The sequence below is a fragment of the Amblyraja radiata genome, chromosome 39, assembly GCF_010909765.2.
Source record: "Amblyraja radiata isolate CabotCenter1 chromosome 39, sAmbRad1.1.pri, whole genome shotgun sequence".
Classification (NCBI taxonomy): domain Eukaryota; kingdom Metazoa; phylum Chordata; class Chondrichthyes; order Rajiformes; family Rajidae; genus Amblyraja; species Amblyraja radiata.
Window position 1 is genome coordinate 2,285,798 of NC_045994.1, and position 19,990 is coordinate 2,305,787.

At 41.6% G+C, this 19,990-nt stretch overlaps 1 protein-coding gene across 1 annotated transcript; it reads left to right on the top strand.

The window, feature by feature from the left end:
- The first annotated feature begins 4,034 nt into the window (after nt 1–4,034).
- Nucleotides 4,035–12,759, top strand: LOC116967289 (testis-specific gene 10 protein-like). Its single transcript, XM_033013788.1, has 6 exons — nt 4,035–4,102; nt 8,026–8,172; nt 10,461–10,574; nt 11,409–11,547; nt 11,686–11,742; nt 12,680–12,759. The coding sequence occupies exons 1-6, from the start codon at nt 4,055–4,057 to the stop codon at nt 12,757–12,759; spliced, it is 585 nt and encodes a 194-aa protein (XP_032869679.1). The 5' UTR covers nt 4,035–4,054.
- Nucleotides 12,760–19,990: the final 7,231 nt, after the last annotated feature.

The following is a 19,990-nucleotide window of genomic DNA, read 5'->3' on the forward strand; positions in this document are numbered from 1 at the left end:
TGTGTCCCTGATAGGACAATGAAATTCTTACTTTGCTTCAGCACACAGAACATAATAGGCATTTACTACAAAACACATGAATAAATAAACTGATAAAGTGCAAATAACAAATAATGGGTTATTAATGTTCAGAGTTTGGCTGAGCCAGGTTTAATAGCCTGATGGCTGTGGGGAAGTAGCTGTTCCTGAACCTGGTTGTTGCAGTCTTCAGTCTCCTGTACCTTCTACCTGAAGGTAGCAGGAAGATGAGTCTCTAATGAGGTGGATGGTAGCTCAGGACAGCTACCTAGTTGTTGATGTTGTCTTTGTATTGTCTTTCTGCTGACTGGTTCTGATGCAACAAAAAGCTTTTTACTGTACCTCGGTACACATGACAATAGACTCAATTGAACTGATAGGATGGTTCAGTTGCCTGATAACTTCGGGGAAGAAACAGTCCCTGTTTGTGCAAGATATGTTTAATTCCTTTAACTTACATTGTTGAGTTGCTGTGGTAGATTTGAACTCTAATCACCAAACCTTAAGAACAGCTCTCTATTATATCATCCTGCAACAATATAGTACTCTGTGAAGAGCTTTGTGGACTTTATATGGAATTAAAGTCTTTGGGACATTGGTTCCGTCAAATGTGGTGATCATCTGCCCCCTACTGGAGACTGCATCAACTTCCAACCTCTAGAATTCTATTCCTGTTTGGGAACTCCTGCAAATATTGAAGGACCTTTGAAAATTCTGTGAATGTCAACATATTCCTGGGCTCAACACTAAGTGCTGGAGGAACCTGATAGATCAGGCAGCATCTGTGGAGAGAATGCACATGGGTCATTTCGGGTCGGGACCTTCGTCAGACTGATGGAATTTAGTTTCATTTAGTTTAGACTGGTTTAGTTTAGAGATACAGCGCGGAAACAGGCCCTTCAGCCCACTGAGTCCGCACCGACCACCGATCCCCACACATTTGCACTATTCTACACAAACTGGGGACAATTATACATTTATTCCAAGCCAATTAACCTACAAACCGGTACAACTTTGGAGTGCGGGGAAAAAACGGAGATCTCGGAGAAAACCCACGCGGGTCAGAAATCCTGTAATCACGATGGAACCTGAGTCTCTGCCGCTGTAAGGCAGCAACTCTACCGCTGTGCCAGGTGCCGCTCCTGGTGGTGAGAATGGTGGAGAGAAACTGGGGAAAGAGTTTTTTTCTAACTGGAGACACGAAGAACTGCAGATGTTGGAATCTTGAGCAAAACAAAAAAGTGCTGGAATGAACTGAGCAGGTCAGGCAGCATCTGTGGAGGGAATGGGCAGGGGATGTTTTGGTTTGGGACTCTTCTTTGGACTGATGGAATAAGGGAGGCAAAAACTGGTAAAGAGTGGTTGGAATGGGGGGCAGGGCCTATACCTCCTACATTGACTCCATCAAGGAACTCCGACAGCCCTTTCAGGTGAGGCAGAAGTTCACTTGCACTTCCTCCCACCTCATCTACTGTATCTGTTATTCTCGGTGTAGACTTCTATATATCAGCGAGACCAAGCACAGGCTTGGCGATTGTTTTGCTGAACACCTATCCCGCTGAGACAATCCCGCTGAGACAATAGACAATAGGTGCAGGAGTAGATCCTTCGGCCCTTCGAGCCAGCACTGCCATTCAATGTGATCAAGGCTGATCATCCCCAATCAGTACCCCATTCCTGCCTTCTCCCCATATCACCTGACTCTGCTATCTTTAAGAGCCCTATCTAGCTCTCTCTTGAAAGTATCCAGAGCACCGTCTCCATCGTCCTATGAGGCAGAGAATTCCACAGACTCACAACTCTCTGTGTGAAGAAGTGTTTCCTCGTCCGCATTCTAAATGGCTCGCCCCTTATTCTTAAACTGTGGGCTCTGTTTCTGGACTCCCCCAACATCGGGAACATGTTTCCTGCCTCTAGCGTGTCCAAACCTTTTTTCCCCTTTTTCAAACACTCCCTACACATTAGTGGCAATTTATGGAGGCCATTTATGGTAACCTAAAAAGCTGCATGTGTTTGGGATGTGGGAGGAAACTGGAACACCCGGAGGAAACCCACACAGTCACTCAAACACCACAGTTCCCAATGTCCGTATCGAACCTAGGTCTCTGGTGCTGTGAGGTAGTAGCTCTACCGGCTGCGCCATTGTGCTGCTCATTTTATGAGCGCAAATTCCATTGTTTTCTTTGTTTTGAGTTTTAGTTACTTTGAGAATAGAGCAGGATTTGCTTTTGAGTCAGTTTACAGTCACATAACCTGCGAGAATTGCCAATCCAGTGATAAGGAAGTGCTACACTGGTCCCATGTGCCAATTCTGGATGAACTAGAGGCCTAATCTGTCGTTTTACGTTCAGTGGCACTATTTGATAATAACGGGGATTTTTGATGCCTAATACTTAAACAGGAACCAACTTCACCAGATTATTTTATCTGGTTATTGGGGGAACTTTGCCATGTCCAAATCAGCTGGTTTGTTTTCCTGTATCCTAGCAGTGACAATAATTCAAAATTAAGTCACATTACACAAATCAACATTTCTCGGCCTCAATATGCACAACCCATCTAATAAAAATTAGTCATGCCAATAACAAATAATAAAACATGAGAAATTCAATTTTAAACGGCTAACATTTATCAGAGGCAAAATATAACAGACAAATTAAGTGAAGCAAAGGAAAAGCATTTTCATGAAATATTTTTGCAATTGAAATCATAAGCAAGTGATTGTAGTCCACACATTATTTCATACAAGGAAAAACTAAATTCCAAAATATACCATGAATACAAATACAAATTTTGTAAATGCCATTAATGCAACAACAGGAAACTACAAATATACTTACCCCCGCCGATGCAAGAGGCTTTTCATTTCCACAAATGCACCTCCACATGGTCTTATTTTAATGTGGCTGCAAAATAACCAAAATAATAATTAAATAGAATTGGTACAGAGCAGAGATTAGTTTAACCGGGCATCGTCCGTGGCACGGACATAGTGGGCCAAAGGGCCTGTTCCTGTGCTGTACTGTTCTATGGTCTATGCTCTTGAGTTTACGTTTAATTTGTTGTCACGTGTACCGAGGTACAATGTAAAGCTTTTGGAAAGTGCTCATGGAAAAAGCAATTTGTTTGTGTCCTTGCACATGGAAATGGAAATGGGATGAAATACAGATAAGTCCAATATCACAAAAGAAATCTATATAGAACTTTGGGCACACTTGTAGAATTAAATAACAGCTGATAGGAGGTGCTGTAAGGCACGTTTGCAATTGGATCCTAATTTGTTCATTATAGCAACTCCCCAATATTGAGCATTATTGGGGCATCTTTGAGCCCTTAATCCTGCTCTGCTTATTGGTTGTAAGGAATTTAGATGTATGATCATTTAACACATTGGAACTACCTGAATTTTAGAGCCCACCTGCCTTCATACTTGTTGCCTTCTCCCCCATAACGTCTGACACCCGCACTAATCAAGAATCTATCAATCTCCGCCATAAAATATCCATTGACTTGGCCTCCACATCCTTCAGTGGCAATGAATTAGACAGATTCACCACCCTCTGATTAAAGAAATTCCTCCTCTCCATTCACTTTAATGTCTCTTTATTATCTGCCACTGATCTGCTTTGCATTGTGTGTCACTTTCTTCAATTGGACCCTCTGCCATCTGCTAATCTCATCATTCGCATCATTAATACTGAACTATTATCTACCTCTTTGATGACCCTTGGACTATCCTTGATCAGACTTTGCTGGGTTTACCTTGCGCTGTAAATGGGTCGATTGCAAACGTGAATTGTCCTTCAGCTGACTGGTCAGCATGCAACAAAAGCTTTACATTGTACCTCGGTACACGTGACAACAAATTAAACGTAAACTCAAGAGCATAGACCATAGAACAGTACAGCACAGGAACAGGCCCTTTGGCCCACTATGTCCGTGCCACGGACGATGCCCGGTTAAACTAATCTCTGCTCTGTACCAATTCTATTTAATTATTATTTTGGTTATTTTGTAGCCACATTAAAATAAGACCATGTGGAGGTGCATTTGTGGAAATGAAAAGCCTCTTGCATCGGCGGGGGTAAGTATATTTGTAGTTTCCTGTTGTTGCATTAATGGCATTTACAAAATTTGTATTTGTATTCATGGTATATTTTGGAATTTAGTTTTTCCTTGTATGAAATAATGTGTGGACTACAATCACTTGCTTATGATTTCAATTGCAAAAATATTTCATGAAAATGCTTTTCCTTTGCTTCACTTAATTTGTCTGTTATATTTTGCCTCTGATAAATGTTAGCCGTTTAAAATTGAATTTCTCATGTTTTATTATTTGTTATTGGCATGACTAATTTTTATTAGATGGGTTGTGCATATTGAGGCCGAGAAATGTTGATTTGTGTAATGTGACTGGTTCACTACTTGAAAAAATACATCCTCCTCTAAGTAAACGTGGGACGTTTATGACATTCATGATTTTCTTCCTGTCCTGTGCAGTGATGAGCTATGGTGGGCCACTAATGTAAAAGCAACCCTGGAAAAGATGGGCATCCTGTTTGTTCCAATATAAAGGGGATTGGGCTGAACAGGACCCAAGCTCTTGGTACTAGGAGTCAGCTGCTCATCATAACACCTTACCTTGTGGGCAGCATTGACCACCAATTCTAAACTCATCTGCTCCAACGTATCACTACTCACCCACAGTCATCAGAGAGCTATTGGCCCTCACAAGAGGCCTGATTTGATCCTTGGTCCATTAGAGAGTCAGAGTGGCCAACTATCTGCAGAGCCAAAAGAGATGGGGGAGATATTGAACAGTTTCTTTTCTTCGGTATTCACCAAGGAGAAGGATATTGAATTATGTGAGGTAAGGGAAACAAGTAGAGTAGCTATGGAAACTATGAGGATCAAAGAAGAGGAAGTACTGACACTTTTGAGAAATATAAAAGTGTGGATAAGTCTCCAGGTCCGGACAGGATATTCCCTAGGACATTGAGGGAAGTTAGTGTAGAAATAGCAGGGGCTATGGCAGAAATATTTCAAATGTCATTAGAAACGGGAATAGTGCCGGAGGATTGGCGTACTGCGCATGTTGTTCCATTGTTTAAAAAGGGGTCTAAGAGTAAACCTAGCAATTATAGACCTGTTAGTTTGACGTCAGTGGTGGGCAAATTAATGGAAAGAATACTTAGAGATAATATATATAAGCATCTGGATAAACAGGGTCTGATTAGGAACAGTCAACATGGATTTGTGCCTGGAAGGTCATGTTTAACTAATCTTCTTGAATTTTTTGAAGATGTTACTCGGGAAATTGATGAGGGTAAAGCAGTGGATGTTGTGTATATGGACTTCAGTAAGGCCTTTGACAAGGTTCCTCATGGAAGGTTGGTTAAGAAGGTTCAATGGTTGGGTATTAATGGTGGTGTAGCAAGATGGATTCAACAGTGGCTGAATGGGAGATGCCAGAGAGTAATGGTGGATGGTTGTTTGTCAGGTTGGAGGCCAGTGACGAGTGGGGTGCCACAGGGATCTGTGTTGGGTCCACTGTTGTTTGTCATGTACATCAATGATCTGGACGATGGCGTGGTAAATTGGATTAGTAAGTATGCAGATGATACTAAGATAGGTGGGGTTGCGGGTAATGAAGTAGAGTTTCAAAGTCTACAGAGAGATTTATGCCAGTTGGAAGAGTGGGCTGAAAGATGGCAGATGGAGTTTAATGCTGATAAGTGTGAGGTGCTACATCTTGGCAGGACAAATCAAAATAGGACGTACATGGTAAATGGTAGGGAATTGAAGAATGTAGGTGAACAGAGGGATCTGGGAATAACTGTGCACAGTTCCCTGAAAGTGGAATCTCATGTAGATAGGGTGGTAAAGAAAGCTTTTGGTGTGCTGGCCTTTATAAATCAGAGCATTGAGTATAGAAGTTGGGATGTAATGTTAAAATTGTACAAGGCATTGGTGAGGCCAATTCTGGAGTATGGTGTACAATTTTGGTCGCCTAATTATAGGAAGGATGTCAACAAAATAGAGAGAGTACAGAGGAGATTTACTAGAATGTTGCCTGGGTTTCAGCAACTAAGTTACAGAGAAAGGTTGAACAAGTTAGGGCTTTATTCTTTGGAGCGCAGAAGGTTAAGGGGGGACTTGATAGAGGTTTTTAAAATGATGAGAGGGATAGACAGAGTTGACGTGGAAAAGCTTTTCCCACTGAGAGTAGGGAAGATTCAAACAAGGGGACATGACTTGAGAATTAAGGGACTGAAGTTTAGGGGTAACATGAGGGGGAACTTCTTTACTCAGAGAGTGGTAGCTGTGTGGAATGAGCTTCCAGTGAAGGTGGTGGAGGCAGGTTCGTTTTTATCATTTAAAAATAAATTGGATAGTTATATGGATGGGAAAGGAATGGAGGGTTATGGTCTGAGCGCAGGTATATGGGACTAGGGGAGATTATGTGTTCGGCACGGACTAGAAGGGTCGAGATGGCCTGTTTCCGGGCTGTAATTGTTATATGGTTATTATATTATATGGTTTTCACTTACGATACGATACAATAAAACTTTCTTCATCCCCGGAGAGAAATTGGTCTGCCAACCGTCACAACACACAAGGTGCACGAAAACTTGAAATTAAAAGTGAAAAGAAAAAGAAAAAGAAATGCGAATGTTGGCTGGCTGCCGTGTGCACAACGCCTTAAACGGAACGAACAAACAAACAAACGCAGGCTTATCCCCTGGGTAGAGAATTATAAAAGTAGAGTATTTCCCCCACACCGGGACCCACATTGTTCTACCACCAGCCCACATGGCAGTCCCCCATCGCCGGATCCCCATTGTTCTTCACGGCAGTCCCCCCACGCCTGGTCCCCATTGTCTTCCCCTACCCCCCCCCCCCCCCACTATCATTGAACGCTGATTGCGGGTCGATCGTGAGGCCCCACTGTCGTTGAGGATCACGTTGCCGCTGAGGCTCCCGCCACCGTCAAAGCTCCCGTTGCTGCTGAGGCTTCCATCACCGCCGCTGCTGAGGCTACCTCAGCCCAGGCAGACCTCGCCATCCAGTTTCACCTCGATACCCTGGGAGGCCTGTGAGGCGAGTCTAGCCAACCGGTGCACGTTCCGGTCGGTGGCGCCGTTGTTCGGTGGGTGGATTGGGCCCGCGCGGCTCCTAGGGTCACTCCCACCTCGCGTCTGCAGCTCTCCAGGACACTTCCCCTTTTCCCAGTATTACTAGCAAATCAGACTTGCATCCCAGATACAAAGAAATGCAGATGCTGGTTTATATCAAAAACGGACACACTGCTAGAGTAATGGTGGTGCAACAGTAGAGTTGCTGCCTTACAGTGCCAGGGAACCGGGTTCAATCCTGACACAGGTGCTTGTCTGTACAGAGTTTGTACCTTCTCCCCGTGATCTGCGTAGATTTTCTCCGGCATCTCGGGTGTCCACCCACACTCCAAATACGCACTGGTTTGTAGGTTAATTGGTTAGGCATAATTGTAAAGTGTCCCTTGTGTGTAGGATAGTGTTAATGCACAGGGATTGCTGGTTGGGCCAAAGTGGCTTGGGTGAAAAAGGATGGGTGAAGTTTCAGGTTGGGACCCTTCTTTAGACTGATTGTAGGGGGTGGATCTGGACCACGACAAATTTGAAAATGGGTCCTGACCCGAAACATCAACCATCCTTTTATTCCAGAGATACCATCTGACCTGCTGAGTTAATCCAACACATTGTGTCTGTCTATCCTATTTTTTCCCCCCTCAATATGAGAATTCATTGTGGGAAAGCCTTTGAGCATGTTAAAATACACGAGGCCAATTACGTAGGGTCTCCAGAGTGACTGAATTTTGCAGCAGTGGCCTTGCAATTAAAAAAATGCATTGGCTTCCATGCATTCCTCATTAATGCACTTCTCAAGTCACTGAATAATTCACTACTGTTTTCTCTGAAGTCTGATTCACAATGATGCAGTTATTAATAGTGACCAATTATTCTGCAGGCACTGTGCTGCCAGAGTTCGACAGGTAAGTATTTGGTGGCAGATTTAACTGAGCAGCTGACTCAGTATGAACAACTGGTAGTGCAGCTGCAAAACGACATTCAGGACAAAGAGACCCAGCTACACGTGAGAGATGAACAGCTTAAGGTAACATCAATTCCAGTTGAATATTTGTTACCCTCACTGAGTGAGCTATTACAGTGATCTGTGTACTTTGTGTTTGCATTTCTGCAGTTGGATTTCACTTTAAAGCCTGAAAATTCAGTCCAAAATATTGCAAGTTTTCTTTTTAACAATAACAATTAACAATGCCTCTTATTTTCTAAAGCAAAGACTATTGTTAAACCGTTTCACGTCATATGTCAGATCTTTTCAAGGAAATTGAAACACTTGGTTAAGAAGGTTGTACTTCAAAATAGGCTACAAAATGTTATTTAAAAGTCCTACCCAAATGATTTAAGCAGAAAGTCTCGCCTGATGCTTCCAGTACAATACTGAGAGAATGCTGCACTTGAAGTGCCAACTTTCAAAGGAAATGTTGAATTAAATCGTGTTTGGTGTCTCAGGTGGATGTGAACTATTTTATTTTGGCATATTTTAGAGAAAGAAATGTGTTTTCCAGGGTGACTTTTCCAGTCTTTACCCCAAAAGTAACACTCTTCAAGTAGTTAATCCACCACATTGATAGACAGAGTTGACGTGGAAAAGCTTTTCCCACTGAGAGTAGGGAAGATTCAAACAAGGGGACATGACTTGAGAATTAAGGGACTGAAGTTTAGGGGTAACATGAGGGGGAACTTCTTTACGCAGAGAGTGGTAGCTCTGTGGAATGAGCTTCCAGTGAAGGTGGTGGAGGCAGGTTCGTTTTTATCATTTAAAAATAAATTGGATAGTTATATGGATGGGAAAGGAATGGAGGGTTATGGTCTGAGCGCAGGTATATGGGACTAGGGGAGACTATGTGTTCGGCACGGACTAGAGGGGTCGAGATGGCCTGTTTCCGTGCTGTAATTGTTATATGGTTATATGGTTATATTAGTACATTATCACATATTTGCTATTTTCAAATTAGTTACATGGTTTACGACATTCCAATGTTAATTGAACAATAAAGGTCCCTTATAAGCAACGTTGGCTGCAAACAGATTTTAGACACTCGGAGGAAGTCATTGTTTTCTGTTTAAATCCAGTAATGATTCTTCGGATCTTGACCATGAGAGAGTTTGTTTTGCCACTGAATAATTTTGGGGCTTGATTCCAAACACAGGCTGTGAGGTTTGCTAAATTTGCAGTGCAATTGCAGCCATGTCTGGATTACTGCATTAATTTAGTGAAGTTGGCATCTCCGAAGGTGTACAGATCAGCAGGTCCAGCAGAAATGTTTCCCAGCCAGTTAAAAGAAGCAAGGGTGGGAACAGTTGAGGTTCTGACTAAATGTTTTCAGTCTTACCTTGCCAAAGGAATGGTGCCAGAATATTGCTCAAATTGTCGAGGAGTGCTTCCTGTTAGTATATAATAGCAAAGATGAAATTGTACAGGAGAAGATGCAGATGGGATTTAGTTTAGTTAATTGTCACATGTATCGAGTAAACTATTAAAGAATACAAGTTTCGGACAAATTTTGTGAGGTTGGGTGAGGAGGCACTGTGTTGGGTGGCACGCTGGTGCAACGGTAGAGTTGCTGCCTTGCAGACTTTCAGTGCCAGTGGAGCTGGAGGTAGCTTTGTTAGGGATCAACGTCGGGAGCTCCAGCTGCAGGAGCTTTGATCGCCGACTGCGGGAGCTTCGATCGCCCCGACTGCGGTTGTTTCGATTGCCCCGATTGTGGGAGAAAAGGAGGAAGATGGTAAAAGTTATTTGCCTTCCAACAGAGTGGGGAATATGTGTAGCCGAAAAACGCGATGGACGAGCTGCCTGCCCTGGTGAGGAGTCGGGGGGATTGCCGTGAGTGCAGTGATCCTGGAGTCTGGTGCGAGTGTGGACGGCTTTCTGACTTTGGGCGGACAGGGACTGCAGAGAGAGTACAGCGGTCGGTGAAGGAGCGCGTGTGTGGCACGGACATTGAACTGATGGCTGTGGGTCTCCGCTTATCCTGTGTGCCCTAGGGATTCTCACACGGCGCTGTGGTGGCTGTTTATATTTAATCTTTATGTAGTTTTGTATCTTGTTGCTTTTTTGGTATGACTGTGTGGTAAATCAAATTTCACTGTACCTCAGTACACGTGACAATAAAGGACCATTAAAACCATTGAATGCAAATGAATGATATCATCCCGTGATTTCATTAATGATAATTTTAATTTCTTAATACCAAGGCGGAATTGAAGACCTAACTATTGGTGCACTTGAATTACAAATGTGCGTGTGTGATTTCCATTCTATGTTGCCCAGTTTTTATCACTGTTTAGAGGTATTAATCTCGTTAACTTCCTTAGGTGCTGGAAGACTTGAAGGAGAAACTTTGTGAAAAGGACGAGGCACTGCTGGAAACAACACGACATGTGGAAGTACTGCAGAGAAAGCTCGATGAGAAGAATAGGGAGCTAGCGGTAAGGAAATCATTGTTTGCTGCTGTGTGAATCTCTATTACAGGGAAAGATCTCTGCAACCAGCTAAGGGATTCTGTTGTAACTGGCAGTGAAATAAAAATAGCAGGGAGCCTCTTGGAAATATATCTGTAAATATGAAAAAATTAGAAGATTTTCTTTTATATGAATCTCCCCATTCTTTTTTTCTAAATCAGTTCATTAACCCTTTTATGATCTGTTATAGTGCAGAATCACAGTTTATGTGGAGCCTTGCAGCATTGTCATTCTGGTTATGACAGGTTGTTGGCATTGCTGATCTGTGCCACCAATTTTTTTCAGCCGTGACCAAGATCAGAAGAGATCTGATATTTAAGATGCCAACAACACATGAACTCTTGATTATAATGCAACAATGTCACTATTGACTATATCGTTCTTCATTTTCCCATCCACTAGTGGGAGAGTCTAGGACTAGAGGTCATAGCCTCAGAATTAAAGGATGTTCCTTTGGGAAGGAGAAGAGGGGGAGATTCTTTAGTCAGAGGATGGTGAATCTGTGCTTTAGCCTTCTTAATTACAGCGCCAACCTTCCTGTTCATCGCAGTGTGAGTCTATCACCATGGCTTTGCATCATGTGAATTTCACTCAGACAGTGCCTCCCCCGTTTGCCCTGTCTCCCGCCTGCATAATGGGCTGGTGAAGGAAGCGATGTGTGTGTGTGTGTGTTCCACTCTGACAGTCGCCGTTTTTTCAGGTGACTGCCGGCAACTTGACAGACGCCTGACAAATCGCCTAAGTGGAACAGGCTCCCGAAAGTCTTTTTAGTTTAATTTGGCTACTTTTTAATTTTTTTAGGAGTTGGTTGAAGATTTGAGGAAGCTTGAGGATGAGAATGAAAATCTCGACAACAAGCTTCTGGCTGAAGACTACGCCACCCATATCAAGGTCCGAGATTTGAAAGAAAGTCACAAGGCTAATTTAACAAATCTCAAAGGTAAACACAGCACTCAGCTCCGTAAAATCAGGGAGAAACATGCACAAGAAACATCACAGAAAGATCAGTGCTGTTTACAACTTCACAAAGATCTCCAACTTTTAGGACCTCACGCCAAGTTCTGTGCACCCCTTGCAGAACAGGCAACTAGTTCTTTAAATAATTTCACCGAATGGAAGATTAACGAACTGGAAGGTAATTACTCAAAGTTGACCTGTTAATATTTTTGGCCATAAATGGTCCTACCTGAGATTTGTACATCTGTCGTCTCGTGGTAGGGAGTAGGTTTGCCCTAAAATATTCTAGCATTAGAGGAATGGAGTGGATTTTATAACAAAACATCACTTCATTTTTGTTTTGCCATGTAATTATCTCGTCCCTGTAACCTCGTGATATTTTGTATATGCAAATTGGTTGCTGTAATTCCCATATTTTATCACTGATCACACTTAAAAATATACTTCATTGGTTGGTAAATGGGTTGGTACATTCAGTGATCAGGAAAAGTAGCGTGTAATCCAAGTTATTTTCATTCAGGTATTCTGGTCAGATTCCTTGATCAGAAGATAGTGTTGTTTAAAGGATTCAAGAAAATAATTCTTTGAGAAGCATTTGTGAGAGTCTGCCAAATGGCTGACAGGAACACACAGTAGTCATTTGGACAGATTCGTACAGATGCTTTTAAAAATATTCTCTTCTTGAATCCTTTAAACATCGCTATCACTGAATTTTAATTTTGAGACGGTGCTGATAGTTAAAACATGACATCGTGAGGGGCGGCCTGGTGGCGCAGCGGTGGAGTTGCTGCCTTTCAGCGCCAGAGACCTGGGTTTAATCCTGACTGTGGTGCTTGTCTGTACGGAGTTTGTATGTTCTCCAGGATAGTATTAGTGTGCGAGGATCATTGGTCGGCACAGACACAGTGGGTCGAAGGGCCTGTTTCCACGCTGTATCTCTAAACAAAATCATTTGAAGACATTTTACCATTCACAATGCCCTTGCCGGAAATGGTACATCAAAGTATTTTAATTTCAAATAGCTTTTAATGAGAAGACCACAGAGCAACCATGACACTTCATTAACTCCATGAATGTCTTACCTCTGAGAGACTTGAGCTGTGTTTGCATGACAGTTTATGGAAGAGAGGGTGAAACCAGGGACAAGGTAGAGAGACTATATTCAGCAGCAGAAGAGGATATTCATTTGGAGTAATTTAAAATAAATAAGGGTTTTAATGGAGCCAGTGGAGAATTATCATTTTGTTTGTTTTGGGATTAAGTAACTTTATACCTTAATTTTCAAAATGTTGAGGAGACACATTTTCTGTGGAGCTTTATTCAAGCTTCTAATCTTTTCTCACTAGTGATAGTTAAGGAATTTATCATTGGATAAATATGTAAATGGAATTACCATTTTGCCTGAGCAATCTTCAAGCTTAATGAATTGTAGCATTTCAAGGATATTTTATGATTTGAAATGCCGGTAATTAGTAGAACATATGATTTTCATTGATTGCCATTAACTGCAGTGGAAAAAATTGGAAACTGTGGAGGTATTGCTTTTTTTGCAACAAATATCAGATCATTATGGGTGTTTTTTCCTTTCTCTTTCTTCAAGAACAAGTGAGGCTTCTGAACCAAGAGGCGGAAAGATCGGAGGACAGGTCCTTGTCAATTGAAGCTTCGTTCCAGTCTAAAATCGAGCAGATCCAAGAGGAGCTGGACAATGTACAGGTACCCCAAATATAAGTCCCTTGCACCTGGTGACGATGAACTGAATATTGATCTATTTGCCATTTACCTGGAATGAAATTACTTCATCTTTTCAAAAAAGGAAAATTGATGGTATGATATACCGTGAGTTGTTGAAGCATTATAGGAAACAATTTAAAACATTTTTTTACATAGTTATATACATTGTATATTTTTAATCTGGGCTCAACTGTACCCTACATTTCACTGCTCACTCCATTCCGTGTAGAACCCCTTTCTGAAGAGTAAGTGACATGGGATAGATGTGAGCCTGCAGGAAAATTCAATCATAAAATAGTTGTGGTAGAATGGAGCTGTCGGCAGTGGCACATTAAAAGTATAATGCATGCTAAAATTATTTCGAGAGTCATACTGCTCAGAAACAGGCCCTTCAGCCCAACTTGCCCACACTGACCAACATGCCCCATCTACACTAGTCTTACTTGCCTGCAGAGTCATAAAGCAAAATATTTAATCTAGAATTTGAATGATGGCTATTTCACAGACCACTAGAAATCCCTTGGCTTTAATTGACACTAAACTTATTTCTACCCAGCTTGTTTCTGCTCAGAAGCTGCTGCTGGAGCACAAAGATGTGGAGATTGACTATGAAGAGGAGGACGACCAGTTACACCTAAATGTGAACTGGCCACAATACGTCGAGGCACAAAATGGTGTGTGTATAGTATAATAATAATAACTTTATTTATAAAGCACTTTAAACAACTGCAGTTGCCACAAAGTGCTGTACATGAGAACTCATGGACAAAAAGCTATTACAAACCATTAAAAACCGTAAAACGAAGGACTATAAAAAACACACTAAAAATTAAAAGACATTAAAAGCAGTAAGAACAGGAGCAATGCCTCAGCCAGTGTCGAAAGCCAAAGAATAAAAATGTGTTTTTAGGGAGGATTTGAAGATGGACAGTGAGGGGGCCTGTCTGATGTGCAGCGGCAAGGTGTTCCAGAGTGCCGGAGCAGCAACAGAAAAGGCTCTATCCCCTCTGAGCTTCCGCTTAGACCTTGGTACCTCAAGGAGCAGCTGATCAGCTGACCTGAGGCACCGGGCAGGAGCATATAGGTGGAGCAGCTCAGAGAGGTAAGGCGGGGCGAGCCCATTCAATAATTTAAAAACAAATAAAATAATTTTGAAATTAACTCGAAAGTGCACTGGGAGCCAGTGAAGGGAGGCCAAAATTGGCGTAATGTGCTCCCTCTTTCGAGTTCCGGTCAAAAGGCGAGCGGCAGCATTTTGAACAGGCTGGAGACGAGCCAATGAAGCTCGTGCGACTCCAGAGTAGAGTGCGTTACAGTAATCCAGCCTAGATGTAATAAAGGCATGGATTACTGTTTCAAAATGCTGCCGCTCGAGAATGGGCTTCACCTTTGCCAGCTTCCTTAGGTGAAAGAAGCTGGACTTAACCACCGCGCCTATTTGTTTATCTAGTTTAAAATCACCGTCCATCCTAAAACCCAGGTTCAAAACGGTTGGCTTTACAGACAATGCCAGTGGACCCAAGTCAACAAAGGGAGGTTCACGGCAGCCATTGGGGCCAAACAAAATCACCTCTGTCTTCTCTTCATTAAGTCCCAGATAGTATGACTTTAATTGGGTAAGAAGGAACTAGGGATGCTGGTTTACACCGAAGAGAGATACAAAATGCTCGAGTCAGCAGGTCAGGCAGCATCTCTGAAGAAAAGAATAGGTGATGTTTTGGATCAAGACCCTTCATCAGACTGAGAGTCAGGGAGGGGGAAATTAGAGGTATGGGGAGGTACAGAACAAAGCAGAGCCTGCATCGATGACTGGGGGGGAGGGGGGGTGGTGGAGCTGACAATGGTCCATTGTTGGCTGGGGATGAGGTGATAATGAAGGAATATAAATGGTGAAATTAGCAAGAGGACTAGGGTGGGGGAGAGACGGGGAGAGAGAATGGAAGGGTTATTTGGTTAGAGATCCTTCATTCTCTTGTGTAAAAAGGAACTGCAGTTGCTGGTTTAAACCGAAAATAGACACATAAACCTGGAATAAATCAGCGGGACAGGCAGCACCTGTGTAGAGAAAGAATGGGTGATGTTTCAGGTCAGGGACCCTTCCTCGTTCTCTTTATTGAAATGGTGATACGTGTTTTCTTACAGAGAAGCTTCAAACAATATTAGAAGAATATGAAGATCAATACCAGTACGTGCAAAGTAGGTTTAGAACAAGTTACCAAGGGAGCTACTTCCCAGGTTGAGAGAATTTGTGATGCATTTAATTCCCCCACGTACAATCTTAATTCCAAGTGTGCGCATTCTGCACAGATTCAAGAGTCTCAAGTATCCTGCTAATTAATATTACATTGCATTTTACAAATAATTTTATGTTGCTTATTCAGATTTTTTTTTTTAAATGGGTAATTTAAGTAAATTTTTGTTTTGCTCTTTTTCTATCATCATCCTTACTGTTTGGCTTGATGCTTGCATCTGAGGGGTGTTATTTGCTTCCACACCAGATGGTTTCTGTATGCATTACCACACACCTTGGACATGGAGAAAGTCTACTGAATTAGCTCGTGTGGTTGGGGACCCAACAGAGTATTTCCTGACTTTTTAATATGGTTGGGGAATTTTACCTATTAATATTATACGGTCATAAGGAATAGTAGAATTGGTCATTCGGCCCATCAAGTCTACCCCACCTTTCAATCATGGCTGATCAATTACTCCCTCCTAACCCCATTTTCCTACCTTCCCCTCATAATCTCAGACGCCTGTACTAATCAAGAATCTATCTATGCCTTAAAAATATCCACTAACTTGGCCTCCACCGCCATCTGTGGCAAAGAATTCCACAGATTCACCACCCTCTGGGTAAAGACATTTTCCCTCATCTCCTTCCAAAAATAACGTCCTTTAGTCTAGACCTAAAGGGCATAGCCTCAGGATAAGGATTGTCTTCAAAGCTGCAATAGACAATAGGCAATAGGTGCAGGAGTGGGCCATTCGGTAATCCCTACTCTTTGTTACCTGTCTGCCAACCAATTTTCTATCCATGTCAGCACTCTACCCCTAATACCATGTGCCCTAATTTTGCCCACTAATCCATGTGGGACCTATATGAAATGCTTTCTGAAAGTCCAGGTACACTACATCCACTGGCTCTCCCTTGTCCATTTTCCTAGTTACAGCCTCAAAAAATTACAGATTAGTCAAGCATGAAACCCTTCGTAAATCCATGCTAACTTGGGCCGATCCTGTTACTGCTATCCAAACGTGCCGCTATTTCATCTTTTATAATTGGCTCCAGCATCTTCCCCACCACCGATGTCAGGCTAACTGGTGTATAATTCCGTTTTGTCTCTCCCGCCTTTCTCAAAAAGTGGGATAACATTAGCTACCCTCCAATCCACAGGAACTGATCCTGAATCCATAAAACATTGGAAAATTATCACCATGCGTCCTGATTTCTAGAGCCAGTTTCTTAAGTACCCTGGGATGCAGACCATCAGGCCCTGGGGATCTACCCAACATCATTTCCTGCCTAATGTGGATTTCCTTCAGTTTCTCCATCACCACAGATCCTCTGGCCACTAGTACATCAGGAAGATTGTTTGTATCCTCCTCAGTGAAGATGGATCCAAAGTACTTGACATTTCTCCTCTGAGGGTTGAGAATCTTTTGAGTTCTTTACCCTCCGGAGCTGTGGGTGGAGAACCATTCAGTATATTCAAGGGTCAGCCAGCTAGAATTTTACACTGCGGGAAAATTGAGGGTTATGGGGATTAGGTAAATGTTTAGATCAAAGATCAAATCAGCCATGATCACGTGATAGAATGAATAAGGCTCAAGGGCTGATTTTTTAACGTGATAAAAGTTTCCAATTATCCAATTCTACAACTTGCAATTCTAATGACGTAACAATATGTCTTGAAGGTGTACATTAAAAGGAACAAGTCTGTGCTTCATTGCCCATTGGTCCATTTATCTTAAAGACAATTAAAATAATTTAACTTATATCTGGATATCACTGAAATCATCAAATCATTTCCAGCAGAGAATAAAAAATGGTAAACTTTTTAAAAGTATATTTTTCACCATGAAGTTAAGTTTTTAATGCTTATCACACCTCTGGTCGTCTTGCTGAATAACTCTAAACTTCAAATCAGCTTGCTATTTTGTTAATCAAATATGTCCGGGAGGCAAACATAGAGAATCATTACTCTTGTATCATGCCGAAGCACTTCTGTTTCTTATGGCACCAAGCATCTAATTGGCCAGTTAGATGAGTGGATGATGTTGCTTTGTGTGTAATGTGTCTGTAGATAAGTGAATCTGAATTTGCAGAGGAACTGATGAAGTGGCGAGAAACTGTTTCTAAGTCAACACCGAGCCATGACAACGATGAGTGGACTGTCATGGATTTAAGGATGAATCAAGTTGAGGAAAAAAGAGAAGGTAAGTTGTGGTGCTCTCTGGTTCTCACTTGGAACGAATCACACAGTTTACTTTGTTTTAATTTAAAATATTTAAGAAGTGAATGACTTGATTTGACCTTGATGACTTGAAAGTCGAGTACACCTCTATTTAGGGATCTGTTTGTTGTCCATATTTCAGTCGAGACAAAGGCACTTCACTAGCTAAATTGTGCTGTGACTTAATTGTTATTCACAGAACATACCCTGCTCAGAAGTGTCGATGCGCAATTACTGTGGGATATGATTTGCCATTGATCATTCCCACCTTCCTATGCAACCTTTACCATTGCACAATAGTGAATGTTTGGCCTTCTTTGCATGAGGCCATAAATGACTGTCTTTAAACGTTCTTTGGTGCTTTGTATGTTGAGTCAAATTTCATTTTGAATATCCTTTGCAAATTACAAAACTCCAAATCACAAAACAGACGGGAAAATTATTTTGCCACAATCATTTCACTTTTAATATTTGCTAATAAGTTAGTTGGCAAATGCATTAGCATATAGTTTACATCCCACCCTCCCCAGAACTGATATTCGGTTTATTTTGACGCCCAAGTATTCATGTCCCTCGTTGAAGTAAAAAATTATCTTGCCATTGACAAGCTAATGATTGCTGTGTGTCTTGCCTGTTTGTGTCTATAAGGCAGTGACATTTCTTCCGAGTGGTTTCCCCAAGGTAGATTAATTGTAGAGATAGAATATTTATGAAGATAGTTGTGCTGATATGAATCCCTCAGATTTTGAGGTTGTTGTAATGTTTAAATATTATGAACGTGGGAACTTTGGATTTTGGACGACTTTGGAAATCATGAAGTTGTCCCAGGGTTTTGAATACTGATACAAACTATGGTGCTTTGCAGCCTTGTCCACAACAATCCAGAGAAATCTACTTGAATGGATGACATTTCCTGGATTTGCAAACTGGTTACATCTGCTATCCATAATCTGATGGCCCCTAAATTAAAGATTTGGATGATTTCTTGCATAAATATTTCATAATACAATCCACTTTAAAATAATTTTAATTAAAATATTTCTGTATTTCATTGGTCATCTTAATTTTGATCTGATACTTATTTAGTTCTAATTAAAATATGTAAATGCTGATTAAACATATCGCACAATGCGAGGCGAATTCGACCAACGAGAGTGTTGTCCGATCGTAAGCAGCAAGGGAGTTGAATGTGTTCTTTGGTGTTTGGAGGAATTAGGGGTGATATTATTCAAAATGCTAAACATCTCAATGGAGCCTAACTGTGAAGATGTTGACATGATCCCATTTGTGCCTGAGTCTTGAACATGTGGATAGGCACAAAATACTGGAGTAACTCAGCGGGTCAGATCAGCATCTCTGGAGAAAAGGAATAGGGGATGTTTTGGGTTGGGACCCTAGATACAAGATAAAGAGACACTGAAATATGTACGAATTTCCCATTGCGAAGGGTGGTGAATCTCTGGAATTCTGTACCCTGAAAATTTGTTTGGGCTGAATTTTCTCCCCTTGTTCCATCCATTTGTTCAGAACAAATGTTGCTTGTTAGCTGCGACAAGCTTTCTTTTATTTGTGAGTCGCTTTAGTCCTTGGTTCTTTTACACCCTTAAGCCTCTCATGGCTCTTATAATTACAGCAATGCTGAATTGTTTCCGTAATTAGTTTATGATGACAACAGATGGTTCAAAATATTTTGCCTAGTATGATGATGTAATTAGAATGCGAGTTATGCAGCACAGGAATGGGCCTTTCATCTCACCAGGTCCATGCTGATTTTTGTTTCCCATCTATACTTATCTCATTTGTCTCCTTCTATGCTTTTCTATTACGTGTTTGTCTAAAATTACTTTAAAAATGTTGTAATTGCATTTGATTCTGCCTCCTTTGGCAGCAAGTTCCAGACACAAAGCCCTCTCGGGGGAGAGAAATAAACTTTCCCTCAGATCGCCTTTACAACTCCCTCTTCTTACCTTAAACTTATGTTCTCTTGTTTAGAACTGTACCATGGAAAAAAGATTTTGGCTCTCTACCCTGCCTGACATAATCTTACATACTTCTATCAGTCACTCCTTAACTTTCTCACTCCAGGGAAAAAGAGCCCCATCCATTCAGTTTCTCCCCATAACTAAAGTTCTCCAATCCAGGCAACATCCTTGTGAATTTTCTCTCCATTTTCTCCAAATCTATTGCTGATCAGACTGTAGAAGTGTGGCCTAACTCGTGTTTTGTAAAGTTGCA

Excerpts from the sequence above, each read along its gene's own strand:
- LOC116967289 (XM_033013788.1), top strand. The coding sequence starts at position 4,055 with ATGTGGAGGTGCATTTGTGGAAATGAAAAGCCTCTTGCATCGGCGGGG. Across the intron at positions 11,548-11,685 it reads TAATTTAACAAATCTCAAAG|AACAGGCAACTAGTTCTTTA; the intron begins GTAAACACAGCA and ends CACCCCTTGCAG. Across the intron at positions 11,743-12,679 it reads GAAGATTAACGAACTGGAAG|TTTATGGAAGAGAGGGTGAA; the intron begins GTAATTACTCAA and ends TTTGCATGACAG.